The sequence below is a fragment of the Crassostrea angulata genome, chromosome 6 (assembly GCF_025612915.1).
Source record: "Crassostrea angulata isolate pt1a10 chromosome 6, ASM2561291v2, whole genome shotgun sequence".
Taxonomy (NCBI): Eukaryota; Metazoa; Mollusca; class Bivalvia; order Ostreida; family Ostreidae; genus Magallana; species Magallana angulata.
The window spans coordinates 8,559,636-8,579,628 of record NC_069116.1 but is presented as its reverse complement, the minus strand read 5'-3'; the positions used below and the strand labels follow the sequence as shown (position 1 = coordinate 8,579,628).

The 19,993-nt window shown below is 35.3% G+C and overlaps 2 protein-coding genes across 2 annotated transcripts; both read left to right on the top strand.

Annotated features, from left to right (window-relative positions):
• Window positions 1–4,646: 4,646 nt before the first annotated feature.
• Window positions 4,647–18,752, top strand: LOC128189544 (uncharacterized). The gene is made up of 6 exons (XM_052861197.1): window positions 4,647–4,789; window positions 4,909–5,332; window positions 5,562–5,674; window positions 5,969–7,671; window positions 7,785–8,063; window positions 18,471–18,752. Exons 2-6 carry the CDS (start codon window positions 4,916–4,918, stop codon window positions 18,566–18,568), a joined length of 2,610 nt encoding a protein of 869 aa, XP_052717157.1. The 5' UTR covers window positions 4,647–4,789; window positions 4,909–4,915; the 3' UTR covers window positions 18,569–18,752.
• LOC128189545 (uncharacterized) lies at window positions 13,493–16,864 on the top strand. The gene is made up of 5 exons (XM_052861198.1): window positions 13,493–13,594; window positions 13,712–14,107; window positions 14,239–14,351; window positions 14,482–16,181; window positions 16,344–16,864. Exons 1-5 carry the CDS (start codon window positions 13,568–13,570, stop codon window positions 16,565–16,567), a joined length of 2,460 nt encoding a protein of 819 aa, XP_052717158.1. The 5' UTR covers window positions 13,493–13,567; the 3' UTR covers window positions 16,568–16,864.
• Window positions 18,753–19,993: the final 1,241 nt, after the last annotated feature.

The window sequence follows — 19,993 nt, the reverse complement described above, 5'->3', positions numbered from 1 at the left end:
AAAGGCATTTGATTCAGGATCCCTGATTTATTGGACCAGACTCAACGATGGCAACATTACAACAAGTTAACAGGCAGGGATGTTACATACATGTCCTATATGGCCAATAGTGGCCTCCGGACTCAAGACTCTGAGTGAGTCGGACGTTGCCGAAGCTGGCCGCCGTATTCCAGACTGCCTATTGACAACTGTACATTACTATATATAGGAATCAATGAGTAAAAATTGGCAGGTGATGATATAAGTAAGTTGAGTGAAAGATTGACAGATATGAAATAATTAAATAAACTCAAGGAGTCTTTGATGTCCTAGACATGAAAAACTCAACCTCCGACGATAAATTCCATACATTTAGAAGTCTGTCTTTGCCAAGTGCTTTTAGCATTGTGATCCAAAACGAAAGCGGAGGTCAATCAGATTAAACTAATTTAGTTAATATTAGACTTAAAATGCACAAGAGTAATATTTTAAATGCTTTTATCTACAAAAGCATAAGAAACATTCTAGTACATGCGTATGCATCTAGAGATTTGAGGAAAATCTAGTCTCGCTTTGTTACGTGTACCATGTTGTTAGCGTATATGGGGTGACATGGAACCGCCTGTATTAAACATACGGAACACCTGCTGTGTAAATGATGTACATCTGTATAAGGTCACAATGGCTGATGTTCATCGATGTTGTTCATCATAAACTGTGACTTTACAGTCTTTGGGAGATTCCTTCTTCTATTCCCTTTTTTCACCACTGCTCGGGAATCTCCCCATTCATGTATTTTATCATGCAGGGTTTTTTAGAGCAGCGAATTGACGTATATGTAACAAACGGTTACATTCTTCAAAGATCCGAAAAGTGATATTTTTCTGTAATTCAATATTATTTGCAAAGTTACACGGGGTTATTAAGCCAATAGATACAGACAGAGACCAACAATTGGAGCCATGCTAGTTACCAGTAAGAAACGTCAAGTGGGAGTGATAATTTTTTCAAAACCACACGAAAAAATGTCTAATAAAACAATGAACATTTTATTAAAAAAAACCAAGCTAAGACAAAAACACATTGATTTATGAATATAGATCATAATGTATCAAAACAAACGAACATTTCGCAATCAATTATTTTTTTAGAAGTACAATATCAATATGCATTAATGTCAATTAATTTGAGTGCAAAAAACCTTAGTCATCATCCTCAATCAAGTGCGTGTTTTTGTGAGAGCTGGCATGAGAAACGTATTTGAAAATACACCATACTCGATCGGAACAGTCCCTCGTAATGAGTTCGATGGCCTGATGAGAAGAAAATCGGGATACCGAAGTCTCCACCGCCTAAGTCTAAAGCTCGAGTGTTCTCGAGTCTAGTCCATTCCACTATTCAATTACTATTTTTTATTTTAATTAAAAACGCAATAATCTGTTTTAAACACTGATATAAAAACAATCTTATAATCCATTAATTCATTCATCCATTCTCAGAATACTCGGTATCGTTGAGAAATCAAGTTGGACTCGTTTTCGCTGATCTTGTATTACTATTTATAAATGTTCATTTTTGACGATACAGTTATCTAAACATGATGACGTGCACACCAAGAATCATACATTTCTAAATGGACACAGTTGTTGAATGGAAAAACCCTACAATTTTGCGGTTTTGTGTCTTTCTCAAAAATTTGTCGGATTTCAAATATTCATAATCTCCTCAATGCAATGATGCTATGCAAATACTTTTTTTTTTAATTTAGATATGGTAAACTAAACTAGTACTGACATCATCATTGCAAAAAAGAGATATATTTAGCAAATGAAAGTTTTCAGAAAAGCCAGTTTTGATAATTAGTCTGATAATTAGATACGTCAATACGACTTTAAAATCTAACTTGCAAATGTATTATCATTAATAGCATATGCAAATAAAATCAGGGCGTAAAAATAACCATGAACCGTGTCTATTTCTCATTTTCTTATTAGATTTTCTTATTTTTTTTTTCTTACTTTGACAAACAGGATCTGAATTATGATGCACGGTATTGATGGATTATATTTCATTCTTTTTTTCGTCATACGTGCGTCAGATTTTTGGTGACAGTTATTTTTACAAGTGATTTTCAAGCCAAAAGAAATCAGGGGAATTCCAAAACGTCATAATATGCATGCTACATATTGCACGTAAATACAACTTTTATTAATTACAATGAAACATTTGTGAGTCTTTCCGTTTTCATATCAATACTAAAACTTTACTAAAACTACATAAATAAAAAAAAAAACTAACAAAAGGTTATACAGTCAGTCATAAAATTAGACAAAAGTACGTCTTAATTCCTTCCCATTAATACAAAATTCGCCCGACATGTATCAGTGTAAGTACGTCTAATAAAACAATGTTTGAAAGATTATGCAAGCTTGCACGTCCTGCTGAGAATGATAGGGTCTGCTAGCATGCGCGGATCCAGAAATTATTTCTAGGGGAAGGGGGGTTGTCCGAGGAATAAAATTTTATGAGTCCAAGGTCTACATACGGTAATTTTCTGCTCGATTTAATAATGTTTGAATTTTTTATTTTGAATTGAACCTATCTTCTATATCCATGCGCTAGAAAAAAACATGCATACTGCACAAATCATATCAAATTCGAACTTTTAAAATAACCCCTATTATTATGGCAGTATTTTACAGTATCATAAGTTAATTATATTAGGGACAATTTATATATTGAGAATAATACAAAGTTCTTACAATTTCACATACATATTTCAATCAAATATATAAATTAAATTTTTTGAAGGGGTAGAGTTAATTCAATACATTAGAATAAATCTAAAATGATGTTATAGATATTGTTCATATTTTACCATAGCGATGGAATTTTAACTGTAAAATATTGTAGGGGATTCGTCAAGTTTACACGAATTCTTTATTAACTGAAATTCTTTTTCTTAAATCTTATATGAAAAAAGACTAAATACCTTTTTGAGATGATATTGAGATCTGCAAGTTTCTGTGAGAGTTCATCAGACCTGCGATTAATCAGTTCATTTTGAATTCGCAATGACTCATTATTTTATCCCTTTCACCAATTTAACTCAGTCTCTGCGCAGGGTAAGAATTCTTGAAAAAAAGAGAAAGAAAATTATTTTATTTTACCTTAATTGCCCTTTGTTATCTCCTTCTTTCCCGAGTATTTTCTAAAAGGAAAGAAATGTTACTTTGCAAGCAGAGAGAGAGAGAGAGAGAGAGAGAGAGAGAGAGAGAGAGAAAGAGAGAGAGATCAAAAGTTTAAAATGAACAGATTTTTTTTAATAATTTGAGCTTCTTTCTGAAATATAAATGATGACATATTACATTAATTTAAATAATTTTATTGAGAAAATACAATAAATAATAGAAACGGAAACAGGCCAAACATATTAACCAATTAGAATCTAACCATTACCCAAAACATGGTAACTTTCATATAGTATTATCTTTTCTATCTCGAGAAGAAAATGAAAAAAAAAAAAAAAAAAAAACCCCAAAACAATCGTTTTAGAAAACAAAAGCTACATTTTAAACGCAAAAATAAATTATCGGAAATAATTCAAAATTTCAGTACTTTAATTGAATATATTATTGAATACATAACAATGTTTTATGTCATCATGTGATGTAAGGAATCATTGTTTCGGTTGTTTACAAGTTTAATTAGGGATTGCCCGGGGCATACTATCTGTGCCACTAAATGCATTTTGAAAGATCGGGTCGTTACGCAAGGACGCCTTCCTAACACTGAGAGACAATTTGATGCAAGCTGTGCAGTACGTCATGATAGGTTAAAACATCTCGGAATAATTGGACGCCTTTTTGTGAAAAATTATTTCGGTTGGCAAATCAATCACCGTTAAAGAAGTTAATAAAATTTGTAACCAATAAAGTGCAAAAAAAAAAAGTAAAACAATAAAGATAACATTAAAAGAGTATGAAGGATTTTTGTTTGTTTATTCAAAATGGTCTAAGTAAAGTTATTTTGCAACCCCCCACCCACTTAAAATGGATTAATGATTAATTGTTCTAAATACAAATTAATTTTTCAAATTGTATTATTGTTACTAAAAAGCTTTTACCGTAATTACAGTATACCTTATATACTTGGTATTAAGACGGCTTCATATTCCCTTACTTCTGTCTCCTCTTCTTCTCACCCTTAACCCATTCCATGCTGAATAATGTTAATTAATCAATGTCATATCCGTAATCATATATAACTATTAAGTGTCCTTGTAAACACTAAATAAAACAGTACATGTTAATTTGATATAATACCAATGTATGTAAAACATAAAAATAGAACATATCAATAAATAAAAAAACATAAAACATGTGGAAAAGATCTTTGCTGAAATTAGCATTTAGTAGTATTGTAGTAATAGCTCCATTCACAACATGAGTGGTTGCCATGGATATGTGACCATCGGTAGCCACTTCCCCTGAGTGAGGATTTGGCACCGTGCCGCGCTCAGTTTGATTGGTGGGGACGTCCCGTCTTACGTTTACTGCTTCATTAATGATGTCCGTGTTGTCAGGGAGTTGACAGCAGACGTAAGAACACAATGCTGTCACTCACGTGACGAATTACTCTTCATTTAGAAGACAGAGGACTTCCCCCCAAACCTCATTCCGTATAAAACACGACTCTCGGCCTGGTAAAAATCATTTCCAACTTGTTAAAAAAACGTTAAATTTTAATAAAAACCGGGAACATATATGTTAAAAAGCTCTATAGGATTATAAATATTTTCATCAAAACCGTGAGTATTGAAGATTTTTTAAAAATAGTTTCACTAGTTTCTTTTGTTGAAGTTTTTGTAGATTTCATACCTTGATTTATATCAGTAATGAGATGAATTATTTTTTTGTTTGTTTACAGAGTTAGGATGGCAGTTCCTAAGTGTTTAATTAGTGTCTTGTTTCTTGGACTACTACCCGTCACGTTAGCTTTGATAGAAAACCTGGAATACCCCACTCCGTATGCTCAGTGTCTCTACAGCATGTGGAAGAAGTCACGAGGCATCAAAGAGGAAGTTGCTTTGAGTATTTATCATCAATGTATTTCAAACTATCGATGGAAAACATCGCGATTTAGAAACTTTGCCGCCAAAAACGTTACCGGGGCAACCGTCCAATACACGGGTAGCCTGATTAGAAGTGCTTTAGGTAGAGTTGCTCATGGTCAGCGCAGAAGGAGGCAGGGTTTGGACCTTCGCCGTGAAAGGATAGAGTACCGTATGATGACTGACGATCAAAGAAACCGCTACCACTCTGCTCTCAACAGACTCAAATATGACGAAAAGGTAAGCTATTAACATTGAGTTTGCATGTTTGCATTGTTAAACCTCATCGACAACGACACTTAAACTTATTATATAAGAATGAAATATGATTTCTCTTATTTCCTATACTTTTTGTATTTTAGGGTTTTTTTAATCATATGACTTTTATAATTTTTTTTCATAATTTCTTTTCAATGCATATTTTTTCAATGTTTGAATATTCAAGACGGGTTTGATGTTATGCTTGTAGATTGAAGGGGAGTCCAAATACGACGTCCTTGCATCTTTTCATTCCGGAGCCACACAATATACCGCGCATGGTGGTTGTAACTTTCTGGGGTTTCACCGATTGTACACCTTAATGTAAGTTCTTCTTGTTACTTAATACACTTACTGTGTTTAATGAACTGTGTGTGATTGTCAATCGTGCGTCACGATTTACGTAAGCAGAACCACAGACTTCAATAAAGATATATCAATGTACATGGTCAACAGAAACTTATATCCTGTTCATTCTCCAAACAATGAATGATTGTTTAATGGTATTTACTGTCTGACATTTAAGGTCGCTTCCTTATTATGATAAAAAAATACAAGACAAATAAACACTTTTAAAGATAAACTGTTGCAGGTATAATAAATTCTATTTTCAAATAGGTACGAAGAAGCTCTAACACAAGTGGACCCTGAAGTTACATTACCATACCTCGACTCTACATTGGATTTTAATATGGGACTGGAAAACAGTGCAAACTCCATGATTTGGCATGATGATTTCTTAGGAACAAAGGAAGGATTTGTAACTTCTGGACCATTTGCAAATTGGAACACAACAGTAGGACAACTCTTTAGAAATGTTGGAATCTCTGGACGGCCTATGGATGATGAGGAAATCAAAAATGTCACTTCACGCACGCGAATGAGTGAAATTTGCGGAGACGATGCTAGCACTTGGCACGACTTGGAGTTTGTCCACGGCCCATTCCATCTGTTTGTTGATGGCGTTATGGGCATCATTGAGATTGCGTCTGAAGAACCCGTGTTTTGGATGCACCACGCTTTCATTGATTACGTCTGGGAGTTGCAAAGAGAGAATGCAAAAAACAAAGGTGTTGACGTTACAGCTGACTACCCAGCACAGTTTGGCGATGTTTTCCATGGCCCAGAAGAACCTTTAGGTGACATGATGGAAGGACTTACAGTAATGGACGGTTTGAGTGACGCTTACATACGCGACATCTACAAATACGCCCCGCGACCAACATGCTCCGCAGAAAAACCGTACTGTGGCTCGCCGTATCTCTTGTGTGTCCAAAATGAAAGAGCCGAGTACAAATGTCGTTCAATGAGTATAGAGGAATACGAAGACTTCAAGGCTAACGGTGGAGGCCATACGGGTATTACAACGACAACAACAACAACAACAACGACAACAACAACAACGACGCCGAAACCGACAACTACCCCTGAACCTTGCCCCACCCTCAGCCCACCATATCCACCACCTCCCAAAAACAAAGGAGGCGACCTCCACAAACCAATCCAAAACTCCTTTTGTGTTAACGGCCAAAAGAATGTTAACGAGTGGATTTATATTCCTGTCAGAGTTACGATCCGCCGACCAGTGGACTTTGGTAAATACCAATCGTATCCAGTTGTTAACGGCAAGCCAATGAAAAACACAGATATCTACGCCTCCTCTGGATACAGTAACCTGAATAGGTACATGCGTGGTTCACCCAAGCCAGCAGATTATGGAAGTTGTAAGAGCACATACAGCGGGGCTGGTGAAATATATATTCAAACAGATGGTCTTAACTACGACGGGTCGTACAAAGAATTTGCTATCGTAGATCACAGATTGGCAGTTTCTGTGTCAATTGCTTACGTTGCCATTAAAAATCCGGGATCAGGGCAGGCCGATGTCTTGATATCCGCTTATGATTCCTGTGGACGAGTCTGTCGTCCGTCCTGCCTTGTCCCTGGTTCCACCAATCTCTACCGTCCCTGTTCGGGTGCCCTCCGAGTCAACACGAAACAACCGTTGATGTTTGGTAACAACTTCGGAGACGCCGTCCTCGGAGTCTGGGACTTTAACTCTGAGAAATCGTGTCCTCAGTTTTCCACAGACCAAATCTACGTCTCGTTCTACTGTGACTACAGCGACCGATGGCCTTGGCCCACTGTATTTAGTCAACCAGGGGCCAAAGACCCACCAACGCCCCCTGCTGGAGTTCAGATTAGTAGAAATACAATGAAGCCCAGTCCTTTGCAGAACCTCATGTCTCCACCTGCCGAAGCATTCAAGCCAATACCTCCTATTATTGAGGCGACAACTGAACCTGCGATTCAATTAAAAAGTAAGTTATGTCAACTTTTGAACATAATCCCAGTCTTTAATCTCACATTGTACATCGCATTTAATATCATGATGTTGAAATATATATAATTATTCTTTATATTAACTTTTCAGAATGTCCGATTACCAATAAAGATTGTACAATTCTTATGAGTGACTGCAACGCACCGTGTGAAACGGGCAAGTCTTACCAGTGTGTGGATTCCTGCAACCGGTTTGCCAAATGCTGGGCGGGTTACTACTTCGTTCAGTTGTGCTACAAATCTCATTATGACCCCGTCTCAGGGAAATGTCAACAAGGAAAAGGACATTGTACGAACGAAGAATGGAATGGCTTACCACAAGCTCGCCAATCGCGCCGAAAGTTTTCCGGTGTTCGCGGGTTTGGAATTGGTAAATAAAGTTTCCCTTCTTTCCTCGGAACTGCGAGCGCATAGTACTTCTGATTAAAAAGATTTGTGGTTTTCAACAGAAAATAATGCATATGCTTTATTCTGATAATACAAATCTTTAATCCAAAGATATATTGAGTGTGCATTATTTTCTTTGAAAATGACAAGTTCAGTTCTTCAGCAAATCCGATATATATGTATATATATAAACAACATGAGAGATCTCTGTTAGCTATGAAATGTGCAGTGATTTTTGTTAGCAAAAAATCATACCAAGTGCAATATTTTGTTGTGATCGTATGTGCCATATTTATTTTGTATTCATGTCTCGAACGAAACCATGTCAAGTCCCAAACTCTACTGATAATGACCTTGTCAAATTGAATGTACATTTCAAATCTACAAATCGTCTTGACGCCTGTTGTTTATATATTGCTATATTTAGATCAAGAATTAGATTTGTAGAGATTAACATCAATCAAATCCTCTCTCAAGCATGTGCCAAACTGTTTTTGTTGTCATAATTATTCAGTGTAGTTTGGATATGGTTTCAATCTATCTTCATATACTTTCCTTGGTTCTTGGTTTCTTGATCCATGGAAATAGATGTGATGAATTACCTTGCACAGAAAAGTGCTTCATCATACATTTTGTAATTTATTTTTATATCATTCATTTCTGTTATATATCATACACAGACTTTTGTCTTCTACATATTTGAATTGTATGGTTCAAATAAAGTGATTTTGTAATGAATTATATAGTTTTATTGTTTGGAATGTGTTGATACACTGAAACAAAAACTCCGGAGCTGTATGAGAATATTGGTTATGACCATGGTTCAAGATTAGGAGAAGGCTGTGGGCATGGAACTAATGTTGTTGGTGTTTATTATTCTGCATGCGGGACCAAGTTCGGGTTTCCTCTTTCTCACAATATGTCCGATTATACTGAAAAAGTAGGAGTAGGAATGCCATTATAGACCAAATAGAATACAATTGCTTCTTTAGTAGTATTAGCGCTTACATTGGAATTACAAAAGATAGTTTTGAGTGACTTCGTCCATAACAAGAAGTTTAAACATGCCATGTCATAGATTTACACGCTGTTCATATGAAACGCGGTAAACCGTAACACTTCCAACAAGAGGCAAAAAAACCCAACCAACAACATTAATACCTACAGGGCACTCGGGGTTATGTGCATATATTTACATTCAGTGTTTATTTCCCCTTATGTTTACATTGGAAATCTGCAATGTCCAATTTCTGATCCTGTCCTTAAGCACCTGTAAGTTTGTTATAGAATCTACGACATCTAAAAATAAGCATTGAATGCCTAAATGAAAAACTTAAATAATTATGTCATGATATAGAAGCTGTTTCCAAATAGTTGTTCCCTCTTACAAATATTTCCAATTATTTATATAGAATTCCAAATTCAAGTTAAGTTGAGTTGTTTTTTATGCCTTGACATTTTAGCTAATGGTAATGCGCAATTCAATATTTGAAACACAGCCTCACTAAGAAAAACAACACTTAATCAAAGTACTGAAGTACTGAAAACCGGGCTCTTTTGATGTGTCTTTAAGCATATTGAGTAGTAAAGACTTAAAATTTCTCTCTCTCTCTCTCCCTCTCTCTCTCTCTCTCATGCTTTTAATGTCGGCAAAGCGTCAGAGAGCGACCAAATTCTATAAGCGGCTATAAACAAAAATTCAACAGTTGCTGCCTTCAATTTTGCAACAAGCGTTATAAATTCAATCCCCATTTCTTCAATGCGCAGCAAAGTAGTTCATGGAAATTCATGCTCTTTGTATGTGTCCAAAATGTATAGTCTTGTTTTTAAAACACGTAATTGATAAGAAATCTAAAAAAGACAATTCTCTTGAATTTAAAAAAAAACAAACAAACAAAAAAACCCAACACTTTTAACAAAACGTGGCTCTTTGTGTAACTATTTGGTATAGCGGAAGCTTTTACTTTGACGCTGTTTGGTTTTTTGTTTACTTTTGAAGTTGTGCTATTTATAGTAGCATTAGCGATTTATCTGCCTACGGCCAGGACTCTGCTTTCAGCAGAGCCCGGCTAAAAATCACCTGGCCGATATTTGATGCGGCCTTCTACGACCGTTAACCAGAAATTCTCCTGTTTTTAGAAACGCCCAACTTTTCAACAAAATTTAGGGCCGTCACGTGAAAATACATGTAATATAGTTACAAAACTAACAAAAATATAACCAGGACAGATGTTTAGCATTGTGTTCACAATTATTTTTATTTTAACTAAGGTTGGTAAAACTACCATCATTTCAAAAAACAAGAAGTAATGGATGGTTATAATTCATGTACTTAGTATTCTTTATTTGAACTGAATCATGTATATTGCGGTTAAGAAAGTTCATAAAACCTTTAAATTTAAAGACCGAACTTTTCTCAGTTTACAGTCATTTTAGACGCCCACTTTAGAGCTTCTGCTATTGGAAGTTTTCTTTTTTTTTTTTTGGAACTGAATAAAATGTCTAAGAAATCAATCATAGAGAATAAAAACTTCGTGTAGAGATATCCTCGAATTTCATTAGAAGCTCGTTGTACTAAGATAGATATACGTAGCAGCCTATGCTCATGCATCAACACACAACATTCCGCATGCTGTGATGAAACGGAATGTTTGGTGTTTTTTAGAATAAATACCTTTTTTCCCGTGGATGAAACACGGCCTATATTAAGTATTAAATAACACTCCTCAAATTTGTTCTTACCCTAAAATACAATTCAAAAGTTAGGAACACACACAATGCATCTGATTGGCGCTCTCTTACAGAAACGATCTATTAAAATATGCACAATCATACCGGTAATTCTAATATAAATTAAAATTTTGATCAATTTTGTGGTTTTATTAAAATAATGTAAGTGCTTAAAAAGTATTACAGGCGTGATATCGCCGCGTCATAAATTAGAGTCTAATTTGACGTTTTTATTCTGGAGTAAATTCCACGATTAAAGAATTGAACATGCTCCAAACCAATGTTGCTGATTGGTGCTATTTAACTGTCTAACAAAGAATATAAAGGCCATACAAGCGAAAAAAGATGAAATTCATTTTTGCTTTGACCAATACAAATCACAAGATACACTTTTTAAAAATTTTGAAAAAAAAACTCGATTTAAAAAAAAAACACCAATCGATTTTTTAAATGGAAAAAATAACAATGAAGCGTGGTCAAAGCAACTCGGCCAATTCTGGGACACAATTATGGATTTGAGGATTTGACAAATACAGATACATTTACTATAGGAATACAGAGGAAATTTTCATTTTCCCCAATTCGAATTAAATTAAAACAAATATTACAATAGCTGTTTTCCTGACATTGTAATATGTGAGTAATGATATAATTTTCTACCCTTTATGCTAAAAATACTAAATTCTACATTCTGGTTTTTAAAGGGTGTCATCTCCAAATTTCAAAATGCCAAAAATTTTGCTATATATTAGGTGTAAACAAATGTAGATTCGCACAATGGAATGCATTATTATGTGTGTGAAATGTCAAAGGCGTTTTTTTCAATGAGGAATTATGATTTTCCCGAATTTGTGGCATAACTTTCAGACCAACCCTCTTATTTTCAAAATGCTGTCTTCTATATACCGTTCTACCTGGAGGGTTTTATTTCTGTGAGAACAGATATTTACGTTTGATTTCAAAATAAATACATGTACATATATTTTTGCAACCAATTAATTGCGATTTTTGAATTGATTGCACAAATAAATTAAAACCTTCACTTCATTTTTGATAGATATTTTGCTTTTGAAACGATACTGCAAAAAGGTATATAGTTAAAACATTCGTTTATAAAGTTAAAGATTGCATTTGGCATCAACATTTTTTAAAAAATTATCTAAATGTAATCGGTTATCTTACTGGCTAGTTGTTTATAGATTGTCAAAAAGTACATTTTGTACATACGAATTAAAAGAATAAAGTGTCATTGTTTCCGCGAACAAAACAATTAAGGAACGGTCTCGTGCCGTTGACTTATTAGCTATCAAATTAGTTTCTCTAATTCATCATTACAGATTGTAATTACCTGACCTGTGAATTAATATATTGTTGTGCTGAACACCACACGAGTTAAGGTTAAGGTTATATTTTTGCTCATCACATTATAACGGTTGATGGCAACAGAATTTTACGACAAAGATTTTTACAGTACGAAAACTTTTGGATAAAATACAAACTCTAAAAATAAAAAGCCACAACAAATAAATGCAATCTAGAACTCTCATTGAAGTTTCAGTAAACGAACTGAAACTTTTTTTATTGGTACATAGTATTTGCATACACCAATGACCAATGACTTTCATTACACAAGTGAATGACAAGTACTTGCCGTTGTGACGTGACCTTGTGCTATAAATAGTGACCGTTACATGGCCGTTATTGTTACAGGGGTCCTCGTCTTGACGTCAGTACAGCTCGTCCTAATTCCCGTCAATGCCTACGATTTCTTGAAACTTTTGCTTATTCACAAAACCGGATATATCTGATATACATAAGGCTGCACTGCACGTGTAGCCAAAAAAATCCACATTATTCTAAACACGGTGATTAATCAGACCGGGTTTTTCAAACATGCCAACTAAAGACATGCAAATCAGTGTAACTTCAGAACTCAAAACTTAGTGGTTTCAAGGGAATTTCCCTTGTTTTATACGAACTTCTTCATCTTTGCATTTCATTTGTAAATTTAACATTTGGTTATTATCTTAAATGCATTTCAGTCTCAGATTAGCTTTTCGTATTTCATATTTCATATGTTTATTACATTGAATACCATGGTAACAAACAACAAATAGAACAATTAGAACAAGATTCTGCAGATCATTTGAATCACGACGACTTCAATCTTTTTTTTAGGTTTAATCATTTCTCGCAATATTCCAATAACTAAAAGTTTACTTAAAATTAAAACGCTTCCTACATTACTAAATAATGTTTTGACCATCCAAACAATCTAAATAATTTCCAATTTCAGTCGTACGTGTTTATAGTTTCATTCTAAGATGGCCAAGATGTTGTAGAAATCATTGCGAGTGTGTGTTTATTTTTATTGTAGTGTTTTTGTTTTTATCTCTTTTACAGATTGACCAATCGTTGGCTTTATTCTACGATTGAAAAACATTGGTTATGTTAACACGAGTGCATCTATTTTTACAGCTTTGACGTGGTTCAGAGGTGACGCTTGGGCAACTAGTAAAAAATCAATCATTCACTAATTTATGATCATCGAACATTGTCACCTATGTCGCTTATTCGGTCCAATTCTCCCAGCCCGCAAATAAAAATCCCGCGATATCAATGGTTGACGACGCGTGACGTCACTCAAAACGTGGTTATTTCCTCGAGAACCATTGAATATAAGAAGAGATTCAGCCAAAATGAAACAGCAATAGACTCGAGACTGCAGGACAACACTTATTCAAAGGAGCTAATTGGATGCAACAAAATATTTTTTTTTTAAAGGTATATCTTTTTTCTGTTTAAAAAAAAAAAGCCTTCCTAAAAACCCTATAAATACTTTTTTCTACATTTGGTAACATTTTGAAATATAAAACCTAACAAAATTGTTTTATTTTTTAGATGACCTACGTTAGTGTTTGCCTGCTGGCATTATGTGTGCTATTTATGAAGACAGACGGCCTTCTTCAATCTCGAGACCTACCTATAGAAATGGCAAAATGCTTGAACAGGTTTTACAGTTCCTGTACCATAGAAGAAGAGGTCGGTCTCTCTATTTTACACAACTGTATACAGGAATACAAATGGAAGCCTAATAGAGAACGACAATATCCAGAGAAACGATTAAGTCCAGAGGGTCAGAGGTACTTGGAAGGGCTGACAAGAAAAGTTCGCTCTCTCCACACCTCTCGGGGCAAGCGACAGGCCGCTGTAAGAAGGAGGAAGGAATACCGTATGTTGTCCGCCAACGAAAGGGCAAGGTACCACAATGCCGTCCGGAGACTCAAACAAAGCACGGTAAATACGATTTTTGAATACTGCCATCACTTAAAAATATTAAGCAATCTTTCATTATATAGAGATACATGTATTATATTAAGCGATCTTTATCATATAGAGTTACATGTAAGATCATATTTTTACTGTAGGGTGGGGAACCAAGCCGTTATGATACGATATCCTCTTTTCATACTGGTGATATTGAACAAACTGCTCACTTTGGATGTCATTTTGCTGGATTCCATAGAGAATATTTAAAAGTGTAAGTCTCTCTCTCTCTCTCTCTCTCTCTCTCTCTCTCTCTCTCTCTTTCTCTCTCTATTTTCCTTTAAAATATCAAATTTTTTCTATTTTCATCATGTACTAATGCCGAATGATTTTTCGTAATTTAGGTATGAAATGGCACTGCAAGAGATTGACCCCACCGTAACTTTACCTTACTGGGATTCATTACTGGACCAGTATATGGACGACAGTGCATCTTCGCTCATGTTCTCCCCTCAGTTTATGGGAAATGGTAATGGTGAAGTGACATCAGGACCTGCAGCTAATTGGCAAACGGAAACTGGTCCATTAAGAAGAAACGTCGGTGTGGAAGGAGAACTGTACCTGTATGAAGAAATTCAAAACATCACAACCAGAACACGTTTTGTAGAAATATGCGGAATGACCAGAGACATGGAGAATCATGGTTTGGAATTCCATCATGGCGATATTCATCTTTGGGTTGGAGGGAACATGGCTGAACTCAACACTGCAGCAGACGATCCCCTATTCTGGATGCATCACGCCAATGTCGACAGAATTTGGGAACTTCAGCGACAAAATGCTTTACGAGCTGGAGTTGACATTGATAACGACTATCCAACGAATCCAGAGGATTACGGGAACGAGTTTCATGCCCCTGACGCAGAGTTCGGGTTGTTGAGACCCGATTTAACAGTCCGAGACGGCGTCCGTCGTAATATGATGGATGGCTTATATATGTACGAACCATCTCCAACTTGCAGTGCCAGGTCAATGGACTGTGGATCAAACCAACTGCGGTGCGTGCAGCTCAACGGGAACTACATTTGTATATCTAAAACTTTACGAGAATACCAGAGGGACTTAGAGGAGGAGAGAAATGGTCAAAGACCTGGAACCAACAACAATGGCGGTGTTAGCAGGCGACCGACTTTCCCATGGGTCAATACACGTTGGTTTAACAGGAACAATAGAATCCCATCGCCACCACAACTAGTTAATCCCGAAGCTCCTGAACAACTTACATATCCACTTATTGACCAATGTTCCGCATTTGAATATAAACCAATTCAAAACAGTTTCTGCGCAAACGGCAGAAAAGATATCAAAGAATGGGTGTACATTCCAGTTCGGGTGATAACACAGAGAGATCCATCGTTCACAAAGTACGATTCCTATCCAGTCAGAAGTGGTAACATCCGGTCCGGAAGTGACATTTATTCCCTCAATACATACACCAAACTTAAGTCGGCTTTAAATCCAGGTCGTCCAGATTGTTACCAAAAATGCAAGTCTTCCCAAACCGGGGCAGGAGAGGTATTCGTCCGCACGGACGGAATTTCTTATTCCGGAACTTATCAAGAGTACGCCATTGTTGATCAACGACTGCCCGTCTCCGTGTCTGTAGCTTATGTTGCCGTGAAGACTCCGATTCGGGGAAAAACCAGCGCTGTTGTTTCAGCCTATGATTCCTGTGGTAGAGTCTGTCGCCCATCATGTTTAAATCTCCGAACCAAGAAATACGAGCCATGCTCCGGAGCCATCGACATTACCACAAAATTGCCACATCTGTACGCATATTCGCTTGGAGACTCTATAATGAAGCTGTACGAATTAGATGGTTTTCCGCAGTTCAACGAAAACGAAATCTTCCTCTCTTTCTTTTGTGACTATAGCAACAAGTGGCCTTGGCAGACCGTCATTAATCAACACATTCCCCAACAATCCTTTTCTTGGACCAGGCCTACCTACCCCGGAATAGAGGGTCCGAGACGGACTGCCCAACAAACAAGCCCTGTCCGCACGAAATTCAATGGGGCAACTTCTTTTGCTGGCACACTGAACAGTAAGTTATAGAATTTTTATATCAGTACTTTTTCTGTCGAATTGAAGTTTTATTTGGAGAAAATTCTTGTTACCTGTATTGCAAATTATCCATTTACATAACACGTCTATTTACAGATACATTGTATATTTTTTACAACGTGATTTTGGTTTTTAATTGCAGAATGTGATCTTGGTAATGGATGTATCATACAGAAAACAGGTCCCTGTACCAGCCCGTGCTCTGAGAATCAGATCTACGAGTGTACCAATTCCTGCAACAAATTCGCAAGGTGCACCACGGGAAAATACTTCGTTAACCGGTGTTATGGGGGCCATTTTGACTCATCGACCTTGAAGTGTAGACCCGGAATGGGAAAATGTTCTATGCACGATTACATGTTATAAACGGTTAATCTGTGATACACGACTATGTGCCAATAATCAAATCATCTGTGATAGAAAAATTGTAAAGAACTATTTATCATTTCTATTTTGATACCAAAGAATACCGGCTAAAACGGTTCTTCGGGTATTTTTATATTTTGTGTATTTTCCAATGTTTGTCTAGATTGATGTAAATTTTGTGTAAGCTATATTTAACAAATGAGTATTATGCATGTAAATTAGGGAATATACGCACACTGATCAATAACAGAGTGATAACGCAGAAATCCATTAAAAGAACTTTTATATAACAATATATACCTTTGTTTGTGTCTTTAATTGTGGTATCTATGATATAAATGAGTAAATGAACGTAAGAAATTATCAGCTTTCAAGGAAAGAGAATCGACCTAATGAACAGCCTAGTCCGTATAAAGACGTCAGTAAGAGTCCACATTTATCTTGTGGGAAACCGCTCGCGCACCCCTCGGGCACACGTCCGTTGTCTGATTGACAAAACACAAGTAGATCACTGTATTAAAACCACAGAACGAGGAATTTGATTTAATTCTCGTTTGTTTTAGCCCACCGTCCTTTAATGTTGAATTTATTACCGTTGTGTCATTATGAAGTCATCGTGTGGTCCCACATAATGCATGCTATAGTGTGTCGCTTTCCTTCAGAGGGACGAAAAGTTGTGGGTTTTTAAAGAGAAATTCCTTCCTCTAATAAGTTAAGTACATGCTAGTACAGAGTATTTGTTTGGAAATTCCCTTTAATTTTTTTCAAAATCTAATAAAATCTCTTCAACCATTGTGTGTAATTGCGTGTTGCATTCAAATATGTATACACGTGCATGCGTCTTGAATTTGCTAGGAAAAAAGGGAAAAAAAGCTAAAAACAATTTTGCAAATTGATTCAGTAAAAAATACATTGGCCTAAATGATGAATAAGGAAAATTAAATCGCCTGCCTCGCACACTCATCAATTTTGTCTTCTTTTTGCTAGTATTTGAATATCAAGTGTTTAAATTCGGAGATTTACTGGAATAATATAAAAATCAGTTGTACATGTCTTATTTAATTGGTCCTCGTAAGACGTTCATCGATCTATCTTCATCTTTTTTTAATTAGTTATGTCTGGATTTTTTTCTTATTTTTGAGAACTGTTCTCGGTCTATCAAACATAACTTATCAATCATTTTGACATGACAAATGGGTTTCTCGGCTATATCTGTTTAGTTTTCATCTTTTTCTACTTAATTTTCATTTTTAAGTACATGCATTGACCTTGATAACAATGTCATTGGTGATCGAACGCAGAAAAGATTCCTAGAAAAAGGTGTGCTACCATAGTTATGCAGGATCACTAATACTAGTATCATTATCTCACTTTACTTGGTTTATACTGTCCTTTGCTACCTAAATTATTTGTTTTAGGAATTAAATTGGTAATTTGGGATAAAGCACACAATCCCGGCCCAATAGTTTCATTTCATCGTGTTACCCATTTTTAACAGTCTCTGACCATAAACTAACCATACATTAATATACCTAAACATAGTAACTACACTGGATTTCTATAGAACTTCAATTCACGGCAATTTAGAAAACTATTGTAGACAAGAAAATAACAGGTAACTGAAATAAAACATAATATATAGCATAATACCGTGAAATAAATAAGTTTTGTTAGTATTTGAGAAGAGTATTTACGTGTTACTTATAACCCTCACACATCAACTCCTTTAAAAATTTCTTTATTAGAGTATGCATAAACTTGTAGAAATTGAAATTATGCTTTGGTTTAATTGATACCAATTTACAAAAAGTATTATATATTAAAAAACTGACAGGAAAATGTTATTTTCTATTTAATATTACACCTGTTCCATTGATTTTAACCTTTTCCAAATCTTCTACAGGTGGAAGAGGCGGTCGGCGTGGAATGCCCAGAAATCTGCAATGGCGTACAGGGGGACATCATAGGTGGGGGAACCCCCGTGGTGCATTCATGGGGTAAATAGGGACACACCCACGGTTACCTCGGTGTCTGTGTCGGTGACCAGGGGTGGTAGTTTGATGGTTGATTGGTTGTGAGGTGACGTACTTTATCCGTCCTTTGTTCTATACGATCTCCAACTTTTACAAATCTGTTAGAAATGTGTAGAGAATTTGTTTGTGTGACTGTTATAATAAAAGTATCTTGTTACTAGAGTTGTTTTTCCTGTGATGTCGTTGATTAAAAGAAAAGGGAGCAAAGTGCGTATGAATACAAGCAAAATTTACTGTATATTTACTTCTTTGTTCTAAAAAAGAACACAAGAGATTGCATATACAGGAATTGAATTTAAAAAATTATTATTTTATTGGATAGGACATGATACATAATTAAACATTATAAACAGTATACACGCCGAAGATGTTTGTTTTAATTAGTGTTAATGTAAATAGAAACAATGTGCATGTACGCTGTCAAATTCGTATAATAAATGGCATGGTAATGTTTGGATATCAACAATCTATATCAACCAAACATTTTTTCTTGTAACATTTTAATTGTACACTTATAAGTTCAGTTTTCAATACTTTTCTTTTTTTTGGGGGGGGGGGGGGGGGGGGTGGGGGCATAAGACCATCTTATTTAATACTCTGGAAAGATTAGTACAAAAATTATATACAAAAATGTTTGTTAACGGAGATATGATGTTGTATGTACACTGTTAATACACAAGAAAAATGATTAGTTATTTTAAACAGAAACATAAATAATATGTTATTTATGTCTCTGTTTTAAACGATAAAAATATTTACCAGCAGAACCAGGTGCAAGATGTAATGGGCAGCCATAAATTGGTGAAATTGTAAAACTGGTGTGAAACAAGTGAACAATTTATCTCCTACATACACCTTATTTTCAGTAGTGACCAGGTACATGCAATCAATCAACAATTAAAATTTTGAAAAAGAACGAGTAAACCGCAAGCTTTCCATATTATCATATTAAGATATATCGTTTTCATAGCGAAGTCTCCAAAAAAGTATTGTAAATAAATTACAGGGCTTGTACAGATGATGGGGAGTACTAATAAACACAAAAAAGTCTTGATCATGATGTATGCGTGTAAATGTTTTTGTAGGTCAAAAGCAATTCTTATAAGGAAGGCTTTTCAATGTATTTAATGAAGGGATATTGAACAATTTTGAATCATTTTAAATTAAGTAAATATGTATTGCTAGATAACAGTGAAAGCTAAATGAACTTAATTCACAGGACTTTCAACATATAATAAAGCGTTCATTTTGCACTTAAAACTTTTTTGAAGAGTTATTTTCCCTTGATGAAATCAAGAAAATTTTAATTTTTCTCAAAATATTTGCGGTAAATGTTTTCATTTTTTTTCATGTTTTATTAAAAAGAAAGTTTATGCATATAATAACCAAGATA

Excerpts from the sequence above, each read along its gene's own strand:
- LOC128189544 (XM_052861197.1), top strand. The coding sequence starts at position 4,916 with ATGGCAGTTCCTAAGTGTTTAATTAGTGTCTTGTTTCTTGGACTACTA. Across the intron at positions 5,333-5,561 it reads GACTCAAATATGACGAAAAG|ATTGAAGGGGAGTCCAAATA; the intron begins GTAAGCTATTAA and ends TTATGCTTGTAG. Across the intron at positions 5,675-5,968 it reads CACCGATTGTACACCTTAAT|GTACGAAGAAGCTCTAACAC; the intron begins GTAAGTTCTTCT and ends ATTTTCAAATAG.
- LOC128189545 (XM_052861198.1), top strand. The coding sequence starts at position 13,568 with ATGCAACAAAATATTTTTTTTTTAAAG. Across the intron at positions 14,108-14,238 it reads GGAGACTCAAACAAAGCACG|GGTGGGGAACCAAGCCGTTA; the intron begins GTAAATACGATT and ends TTTTTACTGTAG. Across the intron at positions 14,352-14,481 it reads CATAGAGAATATTTAAAAGT|GTATGAAATGGCACTGCAAG; the intron begins GTAAGTCTCTCT and ends TTCGTAATTTAG.